The following is a 19,506-nucleotide window of genomic DNA, read 5'->3' as shown; positions in this document are numbered from 1 at the left end:
CGAGCCTGGCGTCAAGGTAAAAGCGAAATATTGTTGTTTTGAAGGTTGCTTTGAAGCCATGGACAAACATTTCGGTGGTAGACCGTGGACGTTTCAACAGGACTCGGCACCGTCTCACAAGACTCGAATGAACCAAGAATGGCTAAAACTTTATAACGTCCACACAATGGGCCTCAAATTCACCAGACACGAATCCTATGGATTATTCTCTTTGGGCCATTTTGGAGAGGAAGGTCCGAACTAAAAGGTTCACCAGTCTCGAGGCGCTGCAAAAAGCCATTGTTAGCGAGCGGATCGTCTTAAGGCCATAGTTAAGGCAAAAGTAAATTGATTCTTAAAAAATTTCGTACGATTTGTAAACGTTGTTGAGCCATAAGTCTTTCCATGATGAAATATCAATGAATACTGAAAAAAATTATGTATGTATTTAGTTTGACAGTAGTCACGTAGTAGATCTGTCAAAAAATTCTATTGGAGAAAGTACCCCCAATCTGATCACCCTTTACTTGTGCAGCCTCCTCGCTTGGATCTGATTTATCCAATGTCTATTTTAAACGATAAATAAAGAAAATATTTTTTTAATCTGGAACCTTCCAGCAGTGATTTCACAAAGTATCATAGTTCCAAGCTCACTAATAAAATCTTTGCTCTTGTTATATCATACTTCTGGCCAAGCAAGTCGTATACTCCTATTTACACAAGTTGCCTTACTTGTTATATTAAATATTTAGAGATGTGCATTTGTGAACTTTTTTTTTATTAAATATTTAAACTATTATTTTTAATATGGATACAAATATGTTTATTCTTAACGAGTACAGTACGGAGTTTGACTAATATGCAGTTATTAGCGAACATTTACTAACCTACTATATCGAAAGTAATTTTTTCCATAAAATTTTTATTATAAACTAAATGCTCATAAATACCTACGGACGCGTATCAATAAATTAATAATTAACAGAATAAAGAAAGTACATATTTACAATCATATTAGTATTATTATATTCTTACTTCTCACTTTCTTGAAGAAATATTGAAAACTGGTTTATTTCTCGAAAGAGCCGTAGCTCCAGCATTTCTCCACACCACAGGATATTAAAGGCTTACGCATGGAAGGAACTGTTGTACAAATGGATAATATGAATAGGTAAAAGTAACGCTTCATAGAAACACACACACACATATCGGGTGTTTTTTTTTTAGCTGCATGAGGACTAGCGATATCGAAACTATGGATTGGCAGCTGAGAATGGCGAACTGTCTTGACATTTCTCTTCAGTAAGGTTTGACAAGTCATGAATCGTTTAACGCCCAAACAACGCTTCCAAATAGTGGAAATTTACTTTGAAAAAAAAAAAAATAATAAATAAATAAAAATCTGTTCGCGAAGTTCATAGAACGATGTGTTGAAGAAGATGCCGAAATCTCAATTCGTCGTCGTTCTCAACTTGTTGGCCTTTGCCCTTCGACTAAGTGAAAAATTTTATTGAAATTTTTACTACGTGAAATTTTTTACTTTCTTGGCTTACGTGCCTTTAAAATACAGCTCGTGCAAGAATTGAAGTAAAATGGCCTTCGTTTGCGTCGCCTTTTTGCTGATTGGGCTCATTTTTATTTATTATTCAGATTTATTGGCGGAAATATTGAAAAATTGGACTGATCCAATGGTCCACGTAACTCCTAGCCGCTGCGGACATTTGTCGGATCATCCTCATTCAGAGCACTACAGCTCGTTGCAAGCCTTAGCTGCCTCCACAATTCTTCTCCATGCATCTCGGTTCTTAGCCAGACTACGATAGTAGCTCACTCCTATTATTTTTAGATCGTCTTCAACGTCGTCTAATCATCGCTTCCGCGGCTATGCTGCAGCCAGTTTATGCTACCGGTGTAATGCCCGTATAAAGGAGGCGGGCTTGAGGCAAAGGGGGAACCTCATCCTCAGTAAAATCAAACCTAGTGTTTAGGGGTATAACCACGCCACACTTCTCTCATAGGGACATAAAAACTGGGAGCTTTTCCTCCAATTTGGGGGTTGTGCTTAGGGCTGATAACCTTCGCTATCAAAAAAAAAAAACACATATCACGGAATCTACACAAAGCCTCGAAGAATATATGCCGGATATCATATTCAAAAAATAAATGGCTTGAAATTATCTACGCGATTATAATAAAAAAACATTCATTTCAACAAAATTTCTGTTTTGTATTATCATTTTAAGTTCTCAAGCTCTTAAAAAACACCCTTTTTGTATGTGTAAAGACTATGAAACCGGAGATCGAAAAAAAGCGACTGAAAGTGGAAGAAGTTTTATATCAGAATGCTTAAAAATATACAGTTAAATTATTTTCCGACGAGCCCATTGTCTCAGTTGCTGCAAGAAGGTTGGAACCACTAACAGCATTATAGTCTAAATTTGATGTAACCCATCGTTGTGAACCACTCGACGGCGCCCATGCATTTTTTTTATTATTGTTGTCTGGTCCCATGTTGCCCTGGTTGGAAAGAGAGTCGTTTTCGATTTCGTCCTCTTCGCATAATTGCCCATTGGCAGAGGCACGCGAAACAATGCCTGGAAGAATGACTAATGACGTTTTTTGGCAACAATTATAGATTATTATTGGATTTGCACTTACTTCGCACTGTGGCCGCATAACTTTCGCGTTGCCTTTCATGATCACGTTCCTGTTCTCGTTTAGCTTCGCGTTCCAAATTCGCCGCTAGAGTGGTGGAGATTGGCATGCCGACTTCAGAATGAGTAAAGCCTCTGCCAATAGGGTTCGACATAGTGACATTACTGTCGTGCTTCATATGCAGCACGGATACTCCACTGTTGCCGCTAATGACTACAGCCCCATTTTCATTGCCAGAAATTTTCTCGTGAGTCACTAAGTTGGCCGAGGATACTGTGCTGTTTACGTGGTTATGTACACGATTTCGTCCCAACGGCGGTGGACTCTTTTGCCTTCTGCTCTTCGAACGCACTATGTAGCAAGTGAGTATGAATATAACAAGGATAAACACACTGATAAAGGTGCTCATCATTCCTATTGAACTGGAACTCCAAGACATTTGTGCAAGTTGAACCTCTTCCAATGTTACAGTGACAGGTACCGAGGTACTTCGTGGTGGTACACCGGAATCCGTTGCTATGGCTATTAAGTGCACCGTTGATTCGTTAAGCTTCTGAAGTTGCTCAGGACGCATGTAAATGCTTCCGTTAGAGTCTATTTCAAAAGGACCAGCATGTTGTCCTCGCAGCGAAAATTCTAGTTTATCATTGCGATCGCCATCTGCAGCCTCCACTTTTCCAATTAGAATACCGTCAAATGATTCAGTTTGTGAATCGGGAGGCTGTCGAAAAAAAAGAAAAGGTAAAAAAAGAATAAGTAGCTTAAGACTAGGATGGTGTTACAATAAAAAGAGGATAGAGATAATTTAGTCTTGTTGGTGTTTAAAAACATGGTTTTATTTACTAGAAAGCTTAGACTAGACTAGACTATGTTTTTCTATGTTATCTATGTTACTTTATCTGCTTGTTGTATTGAAAAAACACTGTCGAAGAATGCCAAATAGCGCAACCGCGCTTTTTCTAACCCAGTACGAAGACATACAAGCAGCTGTATAGTGCTTGTTTTATTTTTATAAACAATTTTATTTTGTAATGCATTATTGCATTACACTGTGCGACAGTGAAATTATACTTTTATAGAGACCTAGAACAACTTGTAGGTATAGTAAAACTAAGAAACATGGTATAGGAGAAATTTCCAATACACCCCCAAAATCTCATTTTATGGCCATAAACCGTTTTTCAGTAGGTTGATGTGAACAATCCCTCCTAACTTCGCCAATTTCCATCCGAATTTGTTTTTTTAGTTCGAAAGAACAAAAACAAGCCTTTTTGACAGAGTGTTGACAATTTTTCCGAAATGACAACTGACGAGACTGTAGACGGAAGTATTCGGAATTTTTTTATTTTTTCTCTATTTTTTCAACTTTGACATCATTTTTGCGATATTATCCGATATTGAGGATGTTTTTTAGTAGACTACTGTTATAGTGAATTTAATTCTGCGTCGAATGAGCTATATTTGACTGTAATTGAATTAAAATTCATAGAGTTGTGCGAGTTGTGCGAGTTTTAAGATTTTATTTTTTTACTAATTTTATAGCAAGTGTCAGTATAAACACATCATCAGTACGAAACAGTACAGGTTTAAAATTTTAAAAGATGTCGGGAAAAACTAATCTTCATTTCAAAAATGTTTGCTAGACCTGCTCCGTTTATAAGAGTGATCACAATTTTAGGGATCCTTGTCGGGCCTCAGATTCGAAAACTCATGCGAGATGAGAAATTTACGAGTAAGTTCAGTAAAAAAATTCCGAATACTTCCGTCTACAGTCTCGTCAGTTGTCATTTCAGAAAAAATGTCAACACACTGTCAAAAAGGCTTGTTTTTGTTCTTTCGAACTAAAAAAACAAATTCGGATGGAAATTGGCGAAGTTAGGAGGGATTGTTCACATCAACCTACTGAAAAACGGTTTTATGGCCATAAAATGAGATTTTGGGGGTGTATTGGAAATTTCTCCTATACCATTTTTTTTTAGTTTTTCTATAGCCACAAATCGTGCTAGGTCTCCATAAAAGTATATTTAATTTTTTTTTTTTGTCGCACCGTGTTATTATTGAAATTGAAGTACTAAGTTTTTTCGTATCAGTTTTCCCGTGCCTTATATTGATGACCTCTCTATGTAAGATGAGATTGCACCTAACTCATATCGACTATTGCACAGGCTGCAAGAATGAGGAGGAGAAAGAATCCGTTAGACACCTTCTCTGTTACTGTCCCGAGTGGCATGCCGCCAGGTTTAGATACTTTAGCTCATCGTTCTGAAATGATTCTGATGACCTTAGGGATATAAGTGTCAGCCAGATCAGTGGTTTTGCACTTAAAACAAAATGGTTTAACGGGGAGTAGCAGATAAGTAAACTGCTACTGTGGTATCACAACGGTCTAAGTGAGTTGATTTAGAGACCGACAGCCACTTCTAACTATCTACCTATATTGATAATTGTGCAAGTATGTAAAAATTCACTCCATTTTGGATCGTTAGATTTCGAAAATGGTATTCATCAAGCCAATGCAGCAGCAAATTGCATTCAGTCTTTGTGGGGTCATCGAGTTAAGTCGAATATAAGAAGATGCCTTTTGGTTTGCAAACAGACCGAACATTTTTAGCAGATCTATTTCGGGGGGTACTTTTTCCCCCGGGCCCGGAGTTTTCAGAGGGGCCCGGACTCGAGGGTAATTCCAAGAAATTTCCTGCTTGAAAAAATATAGGAAATAATACTTCTACCAGAGTTCTGTCACAGATTTTTTTTGGTGTCACCATATCGAATGTTATGATCACGATTACGAAGAATAAATATAATATGGTGATACAAAAGTGTATATTATTGAGCTCTTATTAAAATGGAACATTTTATGCTACTGATTTATAAGGTATTAATAATTATAGTGATGATTAGATTAAGTTTAGATAGTTGTATTTTAAATGAAGACCAATTTTGAAACGTAGTTATTCTTTAAAGCAATTTGTCCTTACGTTGATAAAGAATTAAATGTAGAGATAGCAATAATACTTTTTATAGACTAGAAATTTCTGATTTTTCACTGGGTATGTTATTATATAAATAATTTTTTTAATTCGTTTCCCCAGTCAATTTCACACTTTTATTTTATTTTTTTATGTTTCGGCAACTAATGCGTGGCCCCTTTCAAGAAAAGTTTGCTGTGTGAAATAACGTTACATTCTGGTAATCTTGTCAATTATTTTGAGTTTAAAACATATACGTTCTGAACAAGTGAACACTTTTCGCATTTTAGATACTTCATAAAACAAGTTATTTTGAATATTTATGGCAATCCAGTGTTCAGCGCTTTATCAAGGATCAAAGACTACCATCGTTCTTGTTCAACTCACAGTCGAGTAACAGGATTGGCAACTTTGTATTTGGAATCTGAGTTAGCAAGGAAACTCGACTTCGATGATATTATAAGAGCTTTTGCCTCAGCTAAAGCAAGAAAAGCAAAATTCTAAGCATCGTGGCAGTCATTTTCAAATATTTGTGAGCCTCACAAAATGAATAAAAAATTTTAACTTTTTTCAGCTGCGTTTTTTATTTCAGATCTGCTGAAGAGTTTTCTAAAATTCATTTTAATCAATATTTCATAATTAATTCTATCAAAAATTTTATCAATGAGTTTTTCAATGTTTAAATGTTATATCACTATAACATAATACGCATTTTGATAAATACAAAAAATTTGAAGGGGCCCGCATCTCAAGTTTCCCCCGGGGCCCGAATACTCTCTCCACGGCCCTGACTGGGGGTTTACGATAGATAGTCATAGAACTCGTCCGATTGAAATACAAAAGAAAGAGATTCCTCTTGATACATTTCACGTTGGCCATTTTGGGCCACTTTCGATAGTTAGTTGTTCACGAAGTATGCCAATTGCATGCCTGTAATACTACAAATACGAAGAAAAATATTATGAATTTTATTACTATCTTAGGGGATTGATTGGCCATTGTGGAGCTACTTTTATATTGGAGGAATCGGGATACTTTTTACCGGAAAACAACATCGAATGTGTAAAAAAAGTCACAGGATCACCACAGGCTAACGGTCAAGGCGAGCGCGACAAAAGAATAACAAAACCCTCTTTAGCGAAAACTTCCGAATCTGTTCAGTATTTAGATTGGCATCAACTGTTCCGGAGAATCGAATATTTAAAACAACGACCGCCATAGGCGAACGGTTGGTGCCTGGCCACCATTCGGAAGTGCGTAGGCTCGAATCTCCGTGCATGAAAACCCATTGAAAAAGAAAGTTTTTTTCTAGTGTAATTCTGCCATGAAAAAAATCTTTACATATAAAAAATCTTCTGAAGAATAGAAGCAAGGAGCAGCTCGATCAGAAACGCAAAAAAGGGGGTAGGTAGGTAGGTAGGTAGGGTGGTTGTCGCAAGACACACTTAGACCTTCGGCAGGTCCATTGTGATACCACTGGAGCTTATCCTTACTCTACGCTTATCCTTACTCCTTTTCAAACCATCCGGTTGCTTTAATAAACGAGCAGAGCTTCGTTAGTTTTAGATGATCTATGTCCGCTACATCGGTTAGAAATGCTGTATCGAGAGTGCGCAGTCTTCTCATAGCTAGGCTTTCACACTCACATAAAAGGTGTCTGACTGTTTCCTACAGAAATCGAAGTAAGGGAGTCCTAACCTTCTAGCGTGGCTGCCTATTAAGCAATGACCAGTTAAAACACCTATCATTTTTCTTATAGATTCTCTGTTGAATCGCAGCAAGATCTTCGATCGACCGCTGTTCCAGTTCGGCCATGTCTGTCTGCTTAGTTCGCATGTTGTGAGGTTTTGCCAGATTGTATTTACCTTTTTGATGGTTTCCCTGTCTATAAGTAATTTACAAGTGGCTATGGGCATGGGTATCAGCGCCTTATCCGGTTCGAGACCGAGCGTTGTACCGGTTCTTGCAAGTTCATCCGCCTTACAATTTCCTGCAATGTTTCTGTGGCCTGGTACCCAGATAAGGTGCACCTTGTAGCACTTAGATACGTCATCTAGTAGCTTAAAACATTCTAGAACTGTTTTTGACGAGTGTGTTTTTGATTCCAGCGCTTTTATTGCTGCTTGACTGTCCGAGTAAATGAAGACTTCATTTGCAGATAATACTCTCGTTTTTATCTCTTTAAGTCCCTCTTTTATGGCAGTGACTTCCGCCTGGAGTACACTGCAATGATCAGGCAAGCGAAATGATTGGCATACTCCGAGTTTGTCGGAGTAGACCCCTCCGCCTACTTGGTTGTCTAGTTTTGAGCCATCTGTGTAGATGTTTAAGTCATTTATCTTGACAATGAGCCCGTTATCCCATTCCTCTTTGGAAGGAAATACTGTGACAAAGGATTTATCGAAATTGATGTCCTTGGTCCTACAGAAATCCGTTGTGCTGGGAATGCAGGGGAATTGTTCTAAAATTGAGGAGTGCCCTCTTTGGTACGTTCTGAGTAGGCCGATTTCTCTTAGTCTGAGAGTTGCTTTGGCAGCTGTTTGCTTACCGTACTGCTCTATTGGTAGAATGTTAAGAATAATATTTAGTGCATCTGTGGGTGTGGTTCTGAGGGCCCCGCAGATGCAAAGACTGGCCATTCTTTGTACGTGTGCCATGGTTCTTTTGACGTACAATTTATCTAAAGCTGGCCACCATACTAATATGCCGTATGTTAGGATTGGTCTGACAATTGCCGTGTAAAGCCAGTATACGATAGATGGGGAGAGACCCCAACTTAGTCCTATTAGCTGTTTACAAGAGTATAGTGCTATTGTCGCCCTTTTTACTCTATCTTCGACATTTGCCTTCCATGTTAGCTTTCGATCTAGTATTAGACCTAGGTAGCGGGCCTCATCACTGAATGACAGTGCCGTTCCACCTAGAGTCGGAGGAGTTATATTTGGAATTTTGTGTTTCCTGGTAAATAGGATGAGTTCAGTTTTATTGGGGTTGACGCTTAGCCCATTTGCTTTTGACCAGTTTTCAACCATGTTTAGTAAATCCTGCATGACTTCTATGAGTGTATTGGCGAATTTCCCCCTTACTACCAATGCAACATCGTCCGCATAGGCTACACCGTGTTGTCCTCTCTCCTCTAGGCTCTTTAGCAATGAGGGGGTAAGTGCCATTTAGAAATATATACAATTTTCTCTATCTAGTAAATACTAAACAAACACCATCAAATCTTTTATTTGGTAGTGATCAACGAGAACTAGAATTTAATGGGTCGACAGAGCATTTGGAAGATAAAGTTTTTGTTAATATGATAATTGTGTTCGATAACAAAATTAGCCATCACCAGTCATAAAAGAAATCAAATATTTGCTGAAGTCAAGATTTTCATATGGGAGCTTAAAGTTTTGAAGCACTGCAACATTTTAAGTATTTAGGAGTTCTGCTCGCATGTAGTGGTGATTCAACTTCTGCAGTCAGGGATCGCAACAATGCCGCCAACAAAACTTATTATGCCCACCTTAACTTGTTAAAGTCCCAGCTCTTGTCTAAATCTACAAAGCTAACTATGTACAAGACCCTTATCTGACCAATGTTCACGTATGGATGTGAGGTATGGATTCTTAAAGTTACTGACTGCACGCTGATTGCTAGCATGGGAAGAAAAATTTTAAGAGAGATTCTTGGCCTAGTAAGAATGGATGATGGCACTTATAGAATCCGGTACAACTCCGAACTAAACGATTTTACTCAGAACGAGACAGCTGTACGTTTTGTTAAAGCGCAGCGCATGAGATGGCTAGGTCATGTTACTCGTATGCCTGCTGACTGGGCCGTGACAGGAAAGTTAATGAGCGTAAAAGCCAAAGACAGACCGAGGAACTGATTGATAGACGCAGTGGAAAACGATCTCACGAACTTGGGAATACGTAACCACGATCGCTTTGGGGAGCTTTGTGAAAGAAGCTTTGACACACCCCACGTTGTAATGCTGTGAAAGAAGAAGAAGTCATCTATCTAAATCAAGGATGTAAGCGAAAATCCTCTCCCAAAGAAAAGAAAAAGCAAAGAAGTTAATGAACGGAATATTAACGGAATAACACTTGCAAAACGCTCAAGAAGAAGACATATCGGCTGAGTTTGTTCACAAATTTGTATGTTGTCCAAAAAAAATCCCAATATGTGCTTGAGTGTTTAACATTTTTGGTTAATAAATTTTTCATTTTATCGGCGCAAGTGGAAAAGCGCTCGATATACCAGATTCCTCTTATTTACATTATCTAAGAACAGCCGGAAGATAAATATCACTTACGCTTTTGGGCACTAAAAATTCATAATGCGTCTCACGAAATCTGGGCTCCCAGTCATTTACGTCGATCACGTTCATCGTTATATCAGCTGTAATATTTGTCAAACCATCCGTGGCCATTACTTGAAATTCATGTTTTGTCATTTTTTCATAGTCTAGAGGTTTAACCAAGATCACTTCGCCTAATGACCCAACACTGAAGAACTTTGAATTTACTGGATCGAGTATTGAATACTTCAAGTGCTTTCCAGGTTTGTTCGAAGGCAACGCGAGAATGCGATTTCCTACTGCCGTGTCTTCGCGTATACGCATGAGAAACTTTTGCTGCACAAAGGCTAAACTCGTCATATCACCATGGGTGCCTGCCCGCGTCAACATGACCGTTGTTAGAGCATAACGGTCTGCATTGTCTATTTGTGTTGCTTTCACCACCAGTGTAGCACCGTTGATTAGGTCCGCATAGCCGATCGGCGTTAGCAAGCTAATTATGCCCGTATGAGGATTGATTCGAAAGTATTTGGTGTCTTGCGATTGAACTATTGTGTACTGAATAGGCGCACATATGCCCTCATCTTGATCGACCGCTGCGATTTGTTCAGGTCGCAATCTTAATTCGCCAGGTCGCCCATCGCTTGGAAGCTCCCCCGTGTAGGATTCATATTGAAATTTTGGATTTTGATCGTCTGCATCGGTAATCACTACTCTCAGTGTAGTGTCGGTATACTTTGGCGGACTGCCTTGATCTTGAGCTCTGAGTTTCACAGTAAAGTTTTGCATAGTTTCATAGTCTAACGATTTTTTCAGTACTAGCGTGCCTTCGAGAGGGCTTAGAAACTGGACATATCCAAAATATGGTCCCGGCAATATCTGGTATTCCACAGTGGAAAATGGACCCGGCTGATCGGCGTCTTCAGCATGTGCCCCTTGCAGTATTCTCGTACCAGGTACAGTGACTTCAGAGAGTGTCAGCGTGTATGGTGCACCAACCCAGAGTGGAGCGTTGTCGTTGACATCGATTACACGCACATTCACGGGAATCACGAAACTCTGTGGAGAAAGATGAAAGTATTAGGAATAAATCTAAGGGATTATAATAATAAGCGCATTAAGAACTGTAAATTTATGTGAGTTTAAAAAACAAATATTACACAATTACTGCAAATGACTTTATCTGAAAACTTTACCGATTATGAAAGATTAAAAAAAGTCTAATTTTTACGATTTATAAAACAATAGCTATGACAAGGTGAGACTAGCGATAAGCGGCCAAGAACAGCAAAATCTGGCAGTCGAAAGACTACCGGCTGAGCTATTAAAACATGGCGGCAAGGAGTTGGTAAGGTGCATACATCAGCTTCTATGCAAAATATGGTCGGTTTAAAGTATGCCTGTAGATTGGAATTTAAGTGGGCTCTGCCTAAATGGATGATCCCGCAATCCGTGCCGATTTATACGGAATTAGTCTTCTTAATAACGCGTATAAGGTTCTATCGAGAATATTGTGTGAAAAACGGAAGCTCACCATCAACAAGCTGAATGGAACGCCAAGTCTTGGAGTCTTGGAAGAGGTCCATGAAAGGAGAACCGTCACACACCACATTTTTGTCGACTTTAAAGCCGCAATTGGCAGCCGAAAAATTATTTGCCTATTCACCGCGATGTCTGAATTTGGTATACCCGCAAAACTAATACGGCTGTGCAAGATGATATTGATCAATACCAGCAGCCCCGTCAGAATTGGGAGGGACCCCTCTCTCACCTTTTGATACAGAACGAGGTTTCAGACAAAGTGACCGGCTATCTTTGGATTTTTTTAAACTGATGCTGGATAAGATCGTGCGAGCCGTTGAGCTTCATCGCTCAAGCAAAATTTATTAAAAGAGCTGGCGTACGCCGATGATATTGACATCCCCCTTGCCAACAAGTGCTGCTTTGGACTTAGTAGGCAATTGAGTAGTAAAGTCCTCTCTCGACGGACGAAAATAACACTTCTCTCTCATTATGTCCGTCCAATTGTATGGCGAACAAGCTTGGGCGCTAATTAAATCTGAATGGATACAAATGCTCCGGCTCTGAAAGGATTCGATGCGGTACCAGCTGCCTCTGTCTAATTGGCGCTGGTTAACACGAGAAAGAAATGACGCGTTTCGTTAAACTCGGGCAAAATCGCTTAAGCGGTTATTGCGCCAATCAAGAAGAAGCATGTAGAGATAGGCTTAGACAAATTCAAATGCTGCTACTGGAAATACGGAAGAATAGTTACGCACGCCAATGCAATTGCAAACAAAGGCGTATTAATTTTTTTTTTTCACAAATAGAGGGGCCTGGTTCGTTGGTTGGTTAGAGTGGTGATTCATGCAGAATCCAACTTGCGCTTCGGCACCATTTTGTTGCCACATCCTCGTTACCAACTTGTTTACAAATTATTTACGACATGACTATATCGAGTCTGTGCGGTTTATTAGGTTGTTGCCGTCTAAGCCAGATAGTTGTTCGGCGGTTGGCCCAGGGTTAACATTCTGTCTCTCCATAGAGAACGGCATTCACAGAGGAAATGGAAGATTGTTTCCTTTTTCTCCGGTTGTATAGAACTGTGGCAGTATGTGTTGTGAGGGATACCCATTTTGGCTGATTGTTCTCCGATAGACCAAAAGCCAGTTATGACTGCCGTTAGTCTCCAGGCGTCCCGTGGTTTCATGCTTATCAATGTCGACGATTGCTTGAAGTTGTAGGTGGGCCATAACGTTCTGCTAATTTTGCATTTCGTCTGGACTTTCCTTCTACAATCCGCGATTCGGAGGTTTTTTAGGGAAATTATATTCTTGACTTGATAAAATAATTTTTCTAATAGCGGTCGCCCCTCGGCAGGCAATGGCAAACCTCCGAGTGTATTTCTGCCATGAAAAAGCTCCTAATAAAAATATCTGCCGTTCGGAGTCGGCTTGAAACTGTAGGTCCCTCCATTTGTGGAACAACATCAAGACGCACACCACAAATAGGAGGAGGAGCTCGGCCAAACACCTAACAGAAGTGTACGCGCCAATTATTTATTTTTATTTTTTTATATTCTTGACTGCACCTAATGGTGTGAATACCGATTCTGCAAGAACGTTATTCATGGCAGATCCCCCTCTTGCCAGTTCATCTGCTTTCAATGTTCCGATGTCCCGAGATTCAGATTAAGGTAATATAACTTTATGGTTTTCACTCAAGGTGTTGAGGCTATTCCTACTGTGTTTCACCACTTTAGAGGTTGTTGTAGCCGAACCCAGTGCCTGGATTGCAGCTTGGCTATCCGAAAGAATAGCGATATTGCCCTTAAAAAGGAATCTGCGATTAGTAGCCTACAGGCTACCCAAATTGGCAGTACTTCCGCCTGGAAGACACTACTGGTATTAGAGAGACGCAGATTTCTCATTTTTAAGTCTGTGCGAATATACCAACTCCATTTTACTGCCATCTTCTATATACATACATAGACTGTCGTGTCGCAGTTTTAAGTCGACTCTGAAAAGCAGATATCTCTTTATGAGGAGCTTTTTCATGGCAGAAATACACTCGGAGGCTTGCCATTGCTTGCCAAAGGGCGATCTCTATTTGAACATACTTTTTCTATCATTTTGGTGTTTTATGCCCTGAGATTCGAACCTACGCACTTCCGAATCTACGCACCAACCCATTCGATTAAGGCGGCACAATAAAGCAGCAATTTTATCACTTAAGCTACTTTGGCTATTCAATCACTAGATATGAGTTTCTGATTCTGAAATCAAAGCGTTCTGTAAAACCTATACTTCTTGTTTGGAAGGAAGAATGTATTTACTGACTTAGGTATTTCAACTTTGTATAAACACGTTCTTTATCAAATTTGAAAAGACTTTTCATGGTGCAAGTATTTATCGGTGCTTATTGATATGTTTGTCTTTTATGTTAAAAATGCAATTGGATATTTCATACCGGCCTTGCTATTAGAAACAATTTTTCCATCAATGATATTGCATGTATGAGCAAACAAATATGGATTTATACATTTGTTAGTGTATTCTATACTTACAGGATCTGTAGATCGACGCCGCGTACAAATTACATTGACATATACTGAAGAGGGACCCCGCACTCCTTCTTTGTCCAATTCCACAGCCAATGACAAATCTTTAGTTCCAGTTACTATTTGTATTGGTGTATCTTTCTCGCGAAGCGACAAGTCAATATCTCCTTCGTCTATGTCGGGGTTTCCATTTATACGCAATTTTCCAATATTTGCTCCCACTTGAAGATCTTCATTTGCAAAGAAACTTTCTGCTGAACCGCCGCCTTCGAGATAACAACGCGAATCCGTTATAGCGCCTGTTATGGCTAAAATACAATTTTTTAGATAGATTTTAAATATAAATATGCAACAAAAATTCTAAAAATTATTAATAGTTTTATTAATATTCGAAACTATTATTGTAGACTTATGTACAGTCAGGGTCAAAATAAAGTGTACACCACATATTGATAAATTTTGACTATTTATTTATTTGAATTGCAATTTCAATTATTTCTTGTTTAAATATTGTTCATAATATAACAACTGCCATATAAAGCATAGTTTCAAATTTTGTATAAAATTTGTGAAAATTCGGCAAATCTTCGTCAAAATTCCCAATTTTTTACTCATCATTTTTAGAAAAATTTGGGTTATGCAGTTTATAGACCATTAAATTGCTATAATAAAGTGCAAGTTTCAAGCAGATCAAAAATCACACTGATTTTTGAGAATTTTTTTTCGGAAACGGTCTTCTGCATTTTCTCCATTTAACGACTACTCAAAATTTTTTTATATGGAAGAAAACACGCAACATCGTCGGCAGGGTTGGGCATAAAATATCAAAGTAATAGAACATTTTCATACTTTGCTAATGACAAATTTCCACGCTCCTTCATATTAATTAATATTTCTTTGCTCCTGTATACATACATATAGTAATTTTTATTTAATAACAGAATTAAAAGGAAAATATCGAAAATATATACAAGGATATCCATTTGGTGGTTTCTTTTTAAAACATAGCCGTTGAGATGAAAATACTTTTTGTCAGAAAATATGATTTTTTGAGCAAAATTGTTGCCCAATATTTATGCAACATTTTCCAACTTTGTTCAAGTGTAAAGTGTTTCCTTTAGTTTTGCGGAAATATGAAACGAACTTTCTGTCAAGATTATCAGCAGGAAAGCGATATCACAAGTTCATGAAGCAAATAATTTGTAACATCAAATTTTGGTAGACTTGCAAAGTAGGGGAAAGTGAGAGCGCAAAATGACATTTCATTTTGAGGAGAAGTTGCAAGTTGTTACTGGATGAATTTGCGAAAAACAGCTGATCGCGAAGTAAAAATAAACACGAATTAAAATTTGCGAATTGAGTCAAAACTCTAAATTTAAATTAGAATGGAGAATGTAGGTGAATATATTTTAGATAACATTTTTAAAATTTATTTGATTTTAATTATTATTATTATGATTTTACAATAATATATTAAATAGAAATCGGACAATGATATAGAGGTATGTCCTTCTGAACCACAGAGGTATGTCCTTCTGACCCACAGTCTCCAGTCAGCGTTGCTGTAGTTTCCGAAATACAAATCGAAAGTATTGAAGGTATCTTTTGAGTTTTATGCTTTACTTCTTGGTCATTAACTAATTTGGCAATAGGAAGCAAGGGAAATATGAAGACAGCTGTGATTGCCACAACAATAAAATTACTAATGGAATTCGAATTTTCTTCACCTGACAGCGATAATGAAATGGAATAAATTGACAATTGTGGACAAAATAAAATCATGGGATGCTTAGCTTGTTTTTTTGCATTTTATATGCTCCTGCATAAAATGTATGTATAATCAGCTCTTTGTAAAAATTGCAGATTGTTTTTTGATATTTTTTGAGAGTAAATTCGCGGAAATCAAGTTACTGGCAAGTTACTGAATAATTTTTACATGAACAGACCTACTATAAAAACAAAACAAAAATAGGATTAAAAAACCACCATATGGACCACCCTTCTTCTTCTTCTTCTTAGCGTCACAGTCCTTGGTGAACCATTGCTTCCTTCACAGGTTCTTGCCATCGATCTCGATTTACAGCCACTTCCCTCTAACATTGCATGCGCATTTTCCTAAGATCAGCTTCCACACCTTCTAGCCACCTTTTCCTCTCGTTGATCGCTCCCTTAGCATTCTAGCCCCATGTTCCAGCCATCTACGTCGTTGAGACTTAATAAATCTTATTATATGGTAGTTTCTTTCTTAACTATGTCTTCCAGTTCGGTATTGTGCCTAATGCGATAAGTGCCATCTGCCAGTCTAAGCGGACCATAGACCTTTCGGAGCACTGTTCTTTCAAAGGACATTAGCTGTTTTGTCTCGTTAGCTTTCAGTGTCCATAGTTCACTGCCATATGTAAGCACAGGTCGTATCAGTGCTTTATACGTTCTTTATTTTTGCTCGCGCGATAATATTTTAGATCCGAGCAATTTTAGATTAGTATTATATGCTTTGTTTGGGGCGGCCGCCGTAGCCGAATGGGTTGCTGCGTGACTACCATTCAGAATTCAGAGAGAGAATGTCGGTTCGAATCTCGGTGAAAGATCAAAATTAAGAGAAGTTTTTTCTAATAGCGGTCGCCCCTCTGCAAGCAAAGGAAAATCTCCGAGTGTATTTCAGCCATGAAAAAGCTCCTCATAAAAATATCTGCCGTTCGGAGTCGGCTTGAAACTGTAGGTCCCTCCATTTGTGGAACAACATCAAGACGCACGCCACAAATAGGAGGAGGAGCTCGACCAAACACTAAAAAAGGGTGTACGCGCCAATTATATATATATATGCTTTTTTGGACCACCCTATATGCCTGTATACACCTACATATATACATTTAATTGATGTGCTAATCCTTCGTTGGGTTATGGCTGATTCTTACTCTAATTTGTGATGTGCGACTTGATGTTGTCCTACAAATGGTAGGACCCCCATACACTTCCCCACAGAAATACGCTGAGAGATTTGTCAGTACCCTAGGGGGGAGGGGCGACCGCTATACAAAAAAAACTTTTCTTTTATTATTTACAGTGGATTTCGAACCAAAGACAACCGACTACAGCCGTCGTCAAATTATCAAATTATCTTCAGCAGGAAATTGCAGTCACTCCTGAAATTGACTTTATACTATCTTAATTTCTCCTTCCTTGCAAATTTTCAGAGATATGTGAAAACCAAAATCTGATTATTACCGTCAATATGAAAAATACAAAAAACCAGTGGTGATCGGTAGCAAGCTGATTGGACGATACGATTCAACTGAATCTGGGGTTTTGCCAGATTTGAGGACCATTTTAATTTGAGCCACTTTCCATTGGGCAGAAAAATTTCCAGTTAATATTTTTATTTAACATTTTTTTGGGGAAAATATCTAGAATTCCTTCATCTTATACGATTCTTTAAATTAGTAGAACATATCCCCGAATTTACCATATACCGCATGTATTTTTTTACACAGTTTTTGCTTTTGCTCGCTTCTCTAAAGAACGTACATATCTGCCATATAAAAAAAAAGTTGGGTATACCCAGCATGCGCTGCTCTGCTGTTAATGCAAAGTAATTTATTCTCACGCCTTAGGGCACACTATATTTTTTGTTTTTCTGTCATCAATACAAAAAAACTGCATAACAATCGGGAGGGAGTATATAACGGATAGACAAACAAATACTCATTTTTAAATATAATATTAAACGAGGAGACGTCGTTAAATTTAATAAAAATACAAAGATAACAACATCTGTAAATAGTACATACATACACATACATATGCCTCCGTTAATTTTAGCTACACAGAACGTTTGCTTTCTTGTTTTTATATTTGTACACGTACTTGTATATGTGCTCAAGCCGAGCAGCGTCGTGTACTCTGCTAGTTTTATAAAAACAAAAAAATTGTGTTAATTATATAAAACTCACCATCGGCGTTAAAAAACACCAAAGACATGCCAAAGAAATTAATTGTCCATTGATAAGTAATCTTCATTTTCTAATCGAACTGCGTTCAAGAAGATATTCCGTCAGCAATGAGAGTAATCATGAAACCATTAACACTATGGTAAACTGCTTGCGCTGTCGCTGCTTATGATGAGTCCGATTAAGATAAACGATCGTTGGTTGTATTGTGTATGAATTAAACATTCTAATTTTTATGCGATAGCTTTTTTTATGAAATCGATTTATCTACGTTTGTAGGTTAAACGTAAATTTAATTTTCAGCGAAGTCACTTTGTTATTAGAACCATTTATGCATTTTGCATTTTTATATATTATTAAATATCGTTAATGTTTGCTGCTTAAGACCTTTATTAATCAGTACACTTCACTTCTTCAAATGGTACAATTTTTTTTTTTTTAAGTTTTATATTTCATAATGTTTTGCGAAAATGGAAAAACAGAGTATGCAGATATTTTATTTATTTTGTTTTATTTTATTTCTCAACATAAAACACAAAAAAAATTCACTCATTTCATTGTAATGCAAATAATAAAAAAAAACATACAGAGAATTCACGTCGCAGCTTAAAGTGAGTGACTGTATGTACATATACCATATACACACTATGTACTTACAAATATATAATCTATATATATACATACATACATATATATGTAAATATGCAGACACACATCATTGTGATACAAATCGCTTTTACACTGCATGCGTTTGTTTAATTAAACTAAAAAAAAACAATTCAGTTGTATATAAATGTTTTTTTTTTTTTTTTTATTGCACAGATTACAACATTTCTTAAATTTATTTCCATACATTTTCTTTTTTATATACATAGAAATACGTATGTATGTATGCAAGTATAAACTAAACTATAGCTGAGAGTTTTATAAAACTCTTTAATTTACGAAACAATAAAGTACACATTTTTTTTTGTTAGAAAAGACTTTAGCTTTTGGGCTTTTGTCAAAATTTCGTTAGCTCCAACACAGCTTAGCATTTGGCTATACACGCACAATAATTCCTCAAAAAATATTTGATTTTATTTATTTCACTTAAGCAATTCTCCTTAAATTTGTAGTTCCTTCGTCTTCGTTAACTATACATACGAGTATACATATGTATGTATGCATGTTTATGTATGTGTTTATGCATGCCCGTACGTATAATTGAAACTATGTTTACACGTAAACGTTGTCGTGACGAAAGCCAAAGGGTGGCTTGACCGGAAGTCGGTAGCATTCAAAAGAGTCATTCACCTGGAACATTTTTAACATTTAGTGAAGGCTCGAAAATACTGACCAAACAGCTACCAAGAATAATACCGCTTTATGATTTTTGAATTACGTGTCGTTGTCCGCGCTGCTTTTGGTAATAAAAACAACTGCGATTTGCACATAACAATTAATGGTTTAAAAACTGTGTTTACACTTTTCTTAGTCACAATAACACAATGAGCACTGCGTACATATGTGCATATATATTTACATATTTACATATTGTACATGTATGTATTATATATACAAAAATTATTTTAATCAAAATATAAAAATTCGATTGCAATATAG

General features: G+C 37.4%; 1 protein-coding gene across 1 annotated transcript; it reads right to left on the bottom strand.

Annotated features, from left to right (window-relative positions):
• Window positions 1-2,325: 2,325 nt before the first annotated feature.
• LOC129251783 (protocadherin Fat 1) lies at window positions 2,326-17,971 on the bottom strand. The gene is made up of 5 exons (XM_054890859.1): window positions 17,905-17,971; window positions 13,961-14,262; window positions 9,910-10,953; window positions 2,638-3,355; window positions 2,326-2,573 (listed from the first exon to the last, which is right to left on the bottom strand). The coding sequence occupies exons 1-5, from the start codon at window positions 17,969-17,971 to the stop codon at window positions 2,326-2,328; spliced, it is 2,379 nt and encodes a 792-aa protein (XP_054746834.1).
• Window positions 17,972-19,506: the final 1,535 nt, after the last annotated feature.

This window comes from Anastrepha obliqua, chromosome 1 (genome assembly GCF_027943255.1).
Source record: "Anastrepha obliqua isolate idAnaObli1 chromosome 1, idAnaObli1_1.0, whole genome shotgun sequence".
NCBI lineage: Eukaryota > Metazoa > Arthropoda > Insecta > Diptera > Tephritidae > Anastrepha > Anastrepha obliqua.
This window is presented reverse-complemented; position numbering and strand designations above follow the sequence as displayed.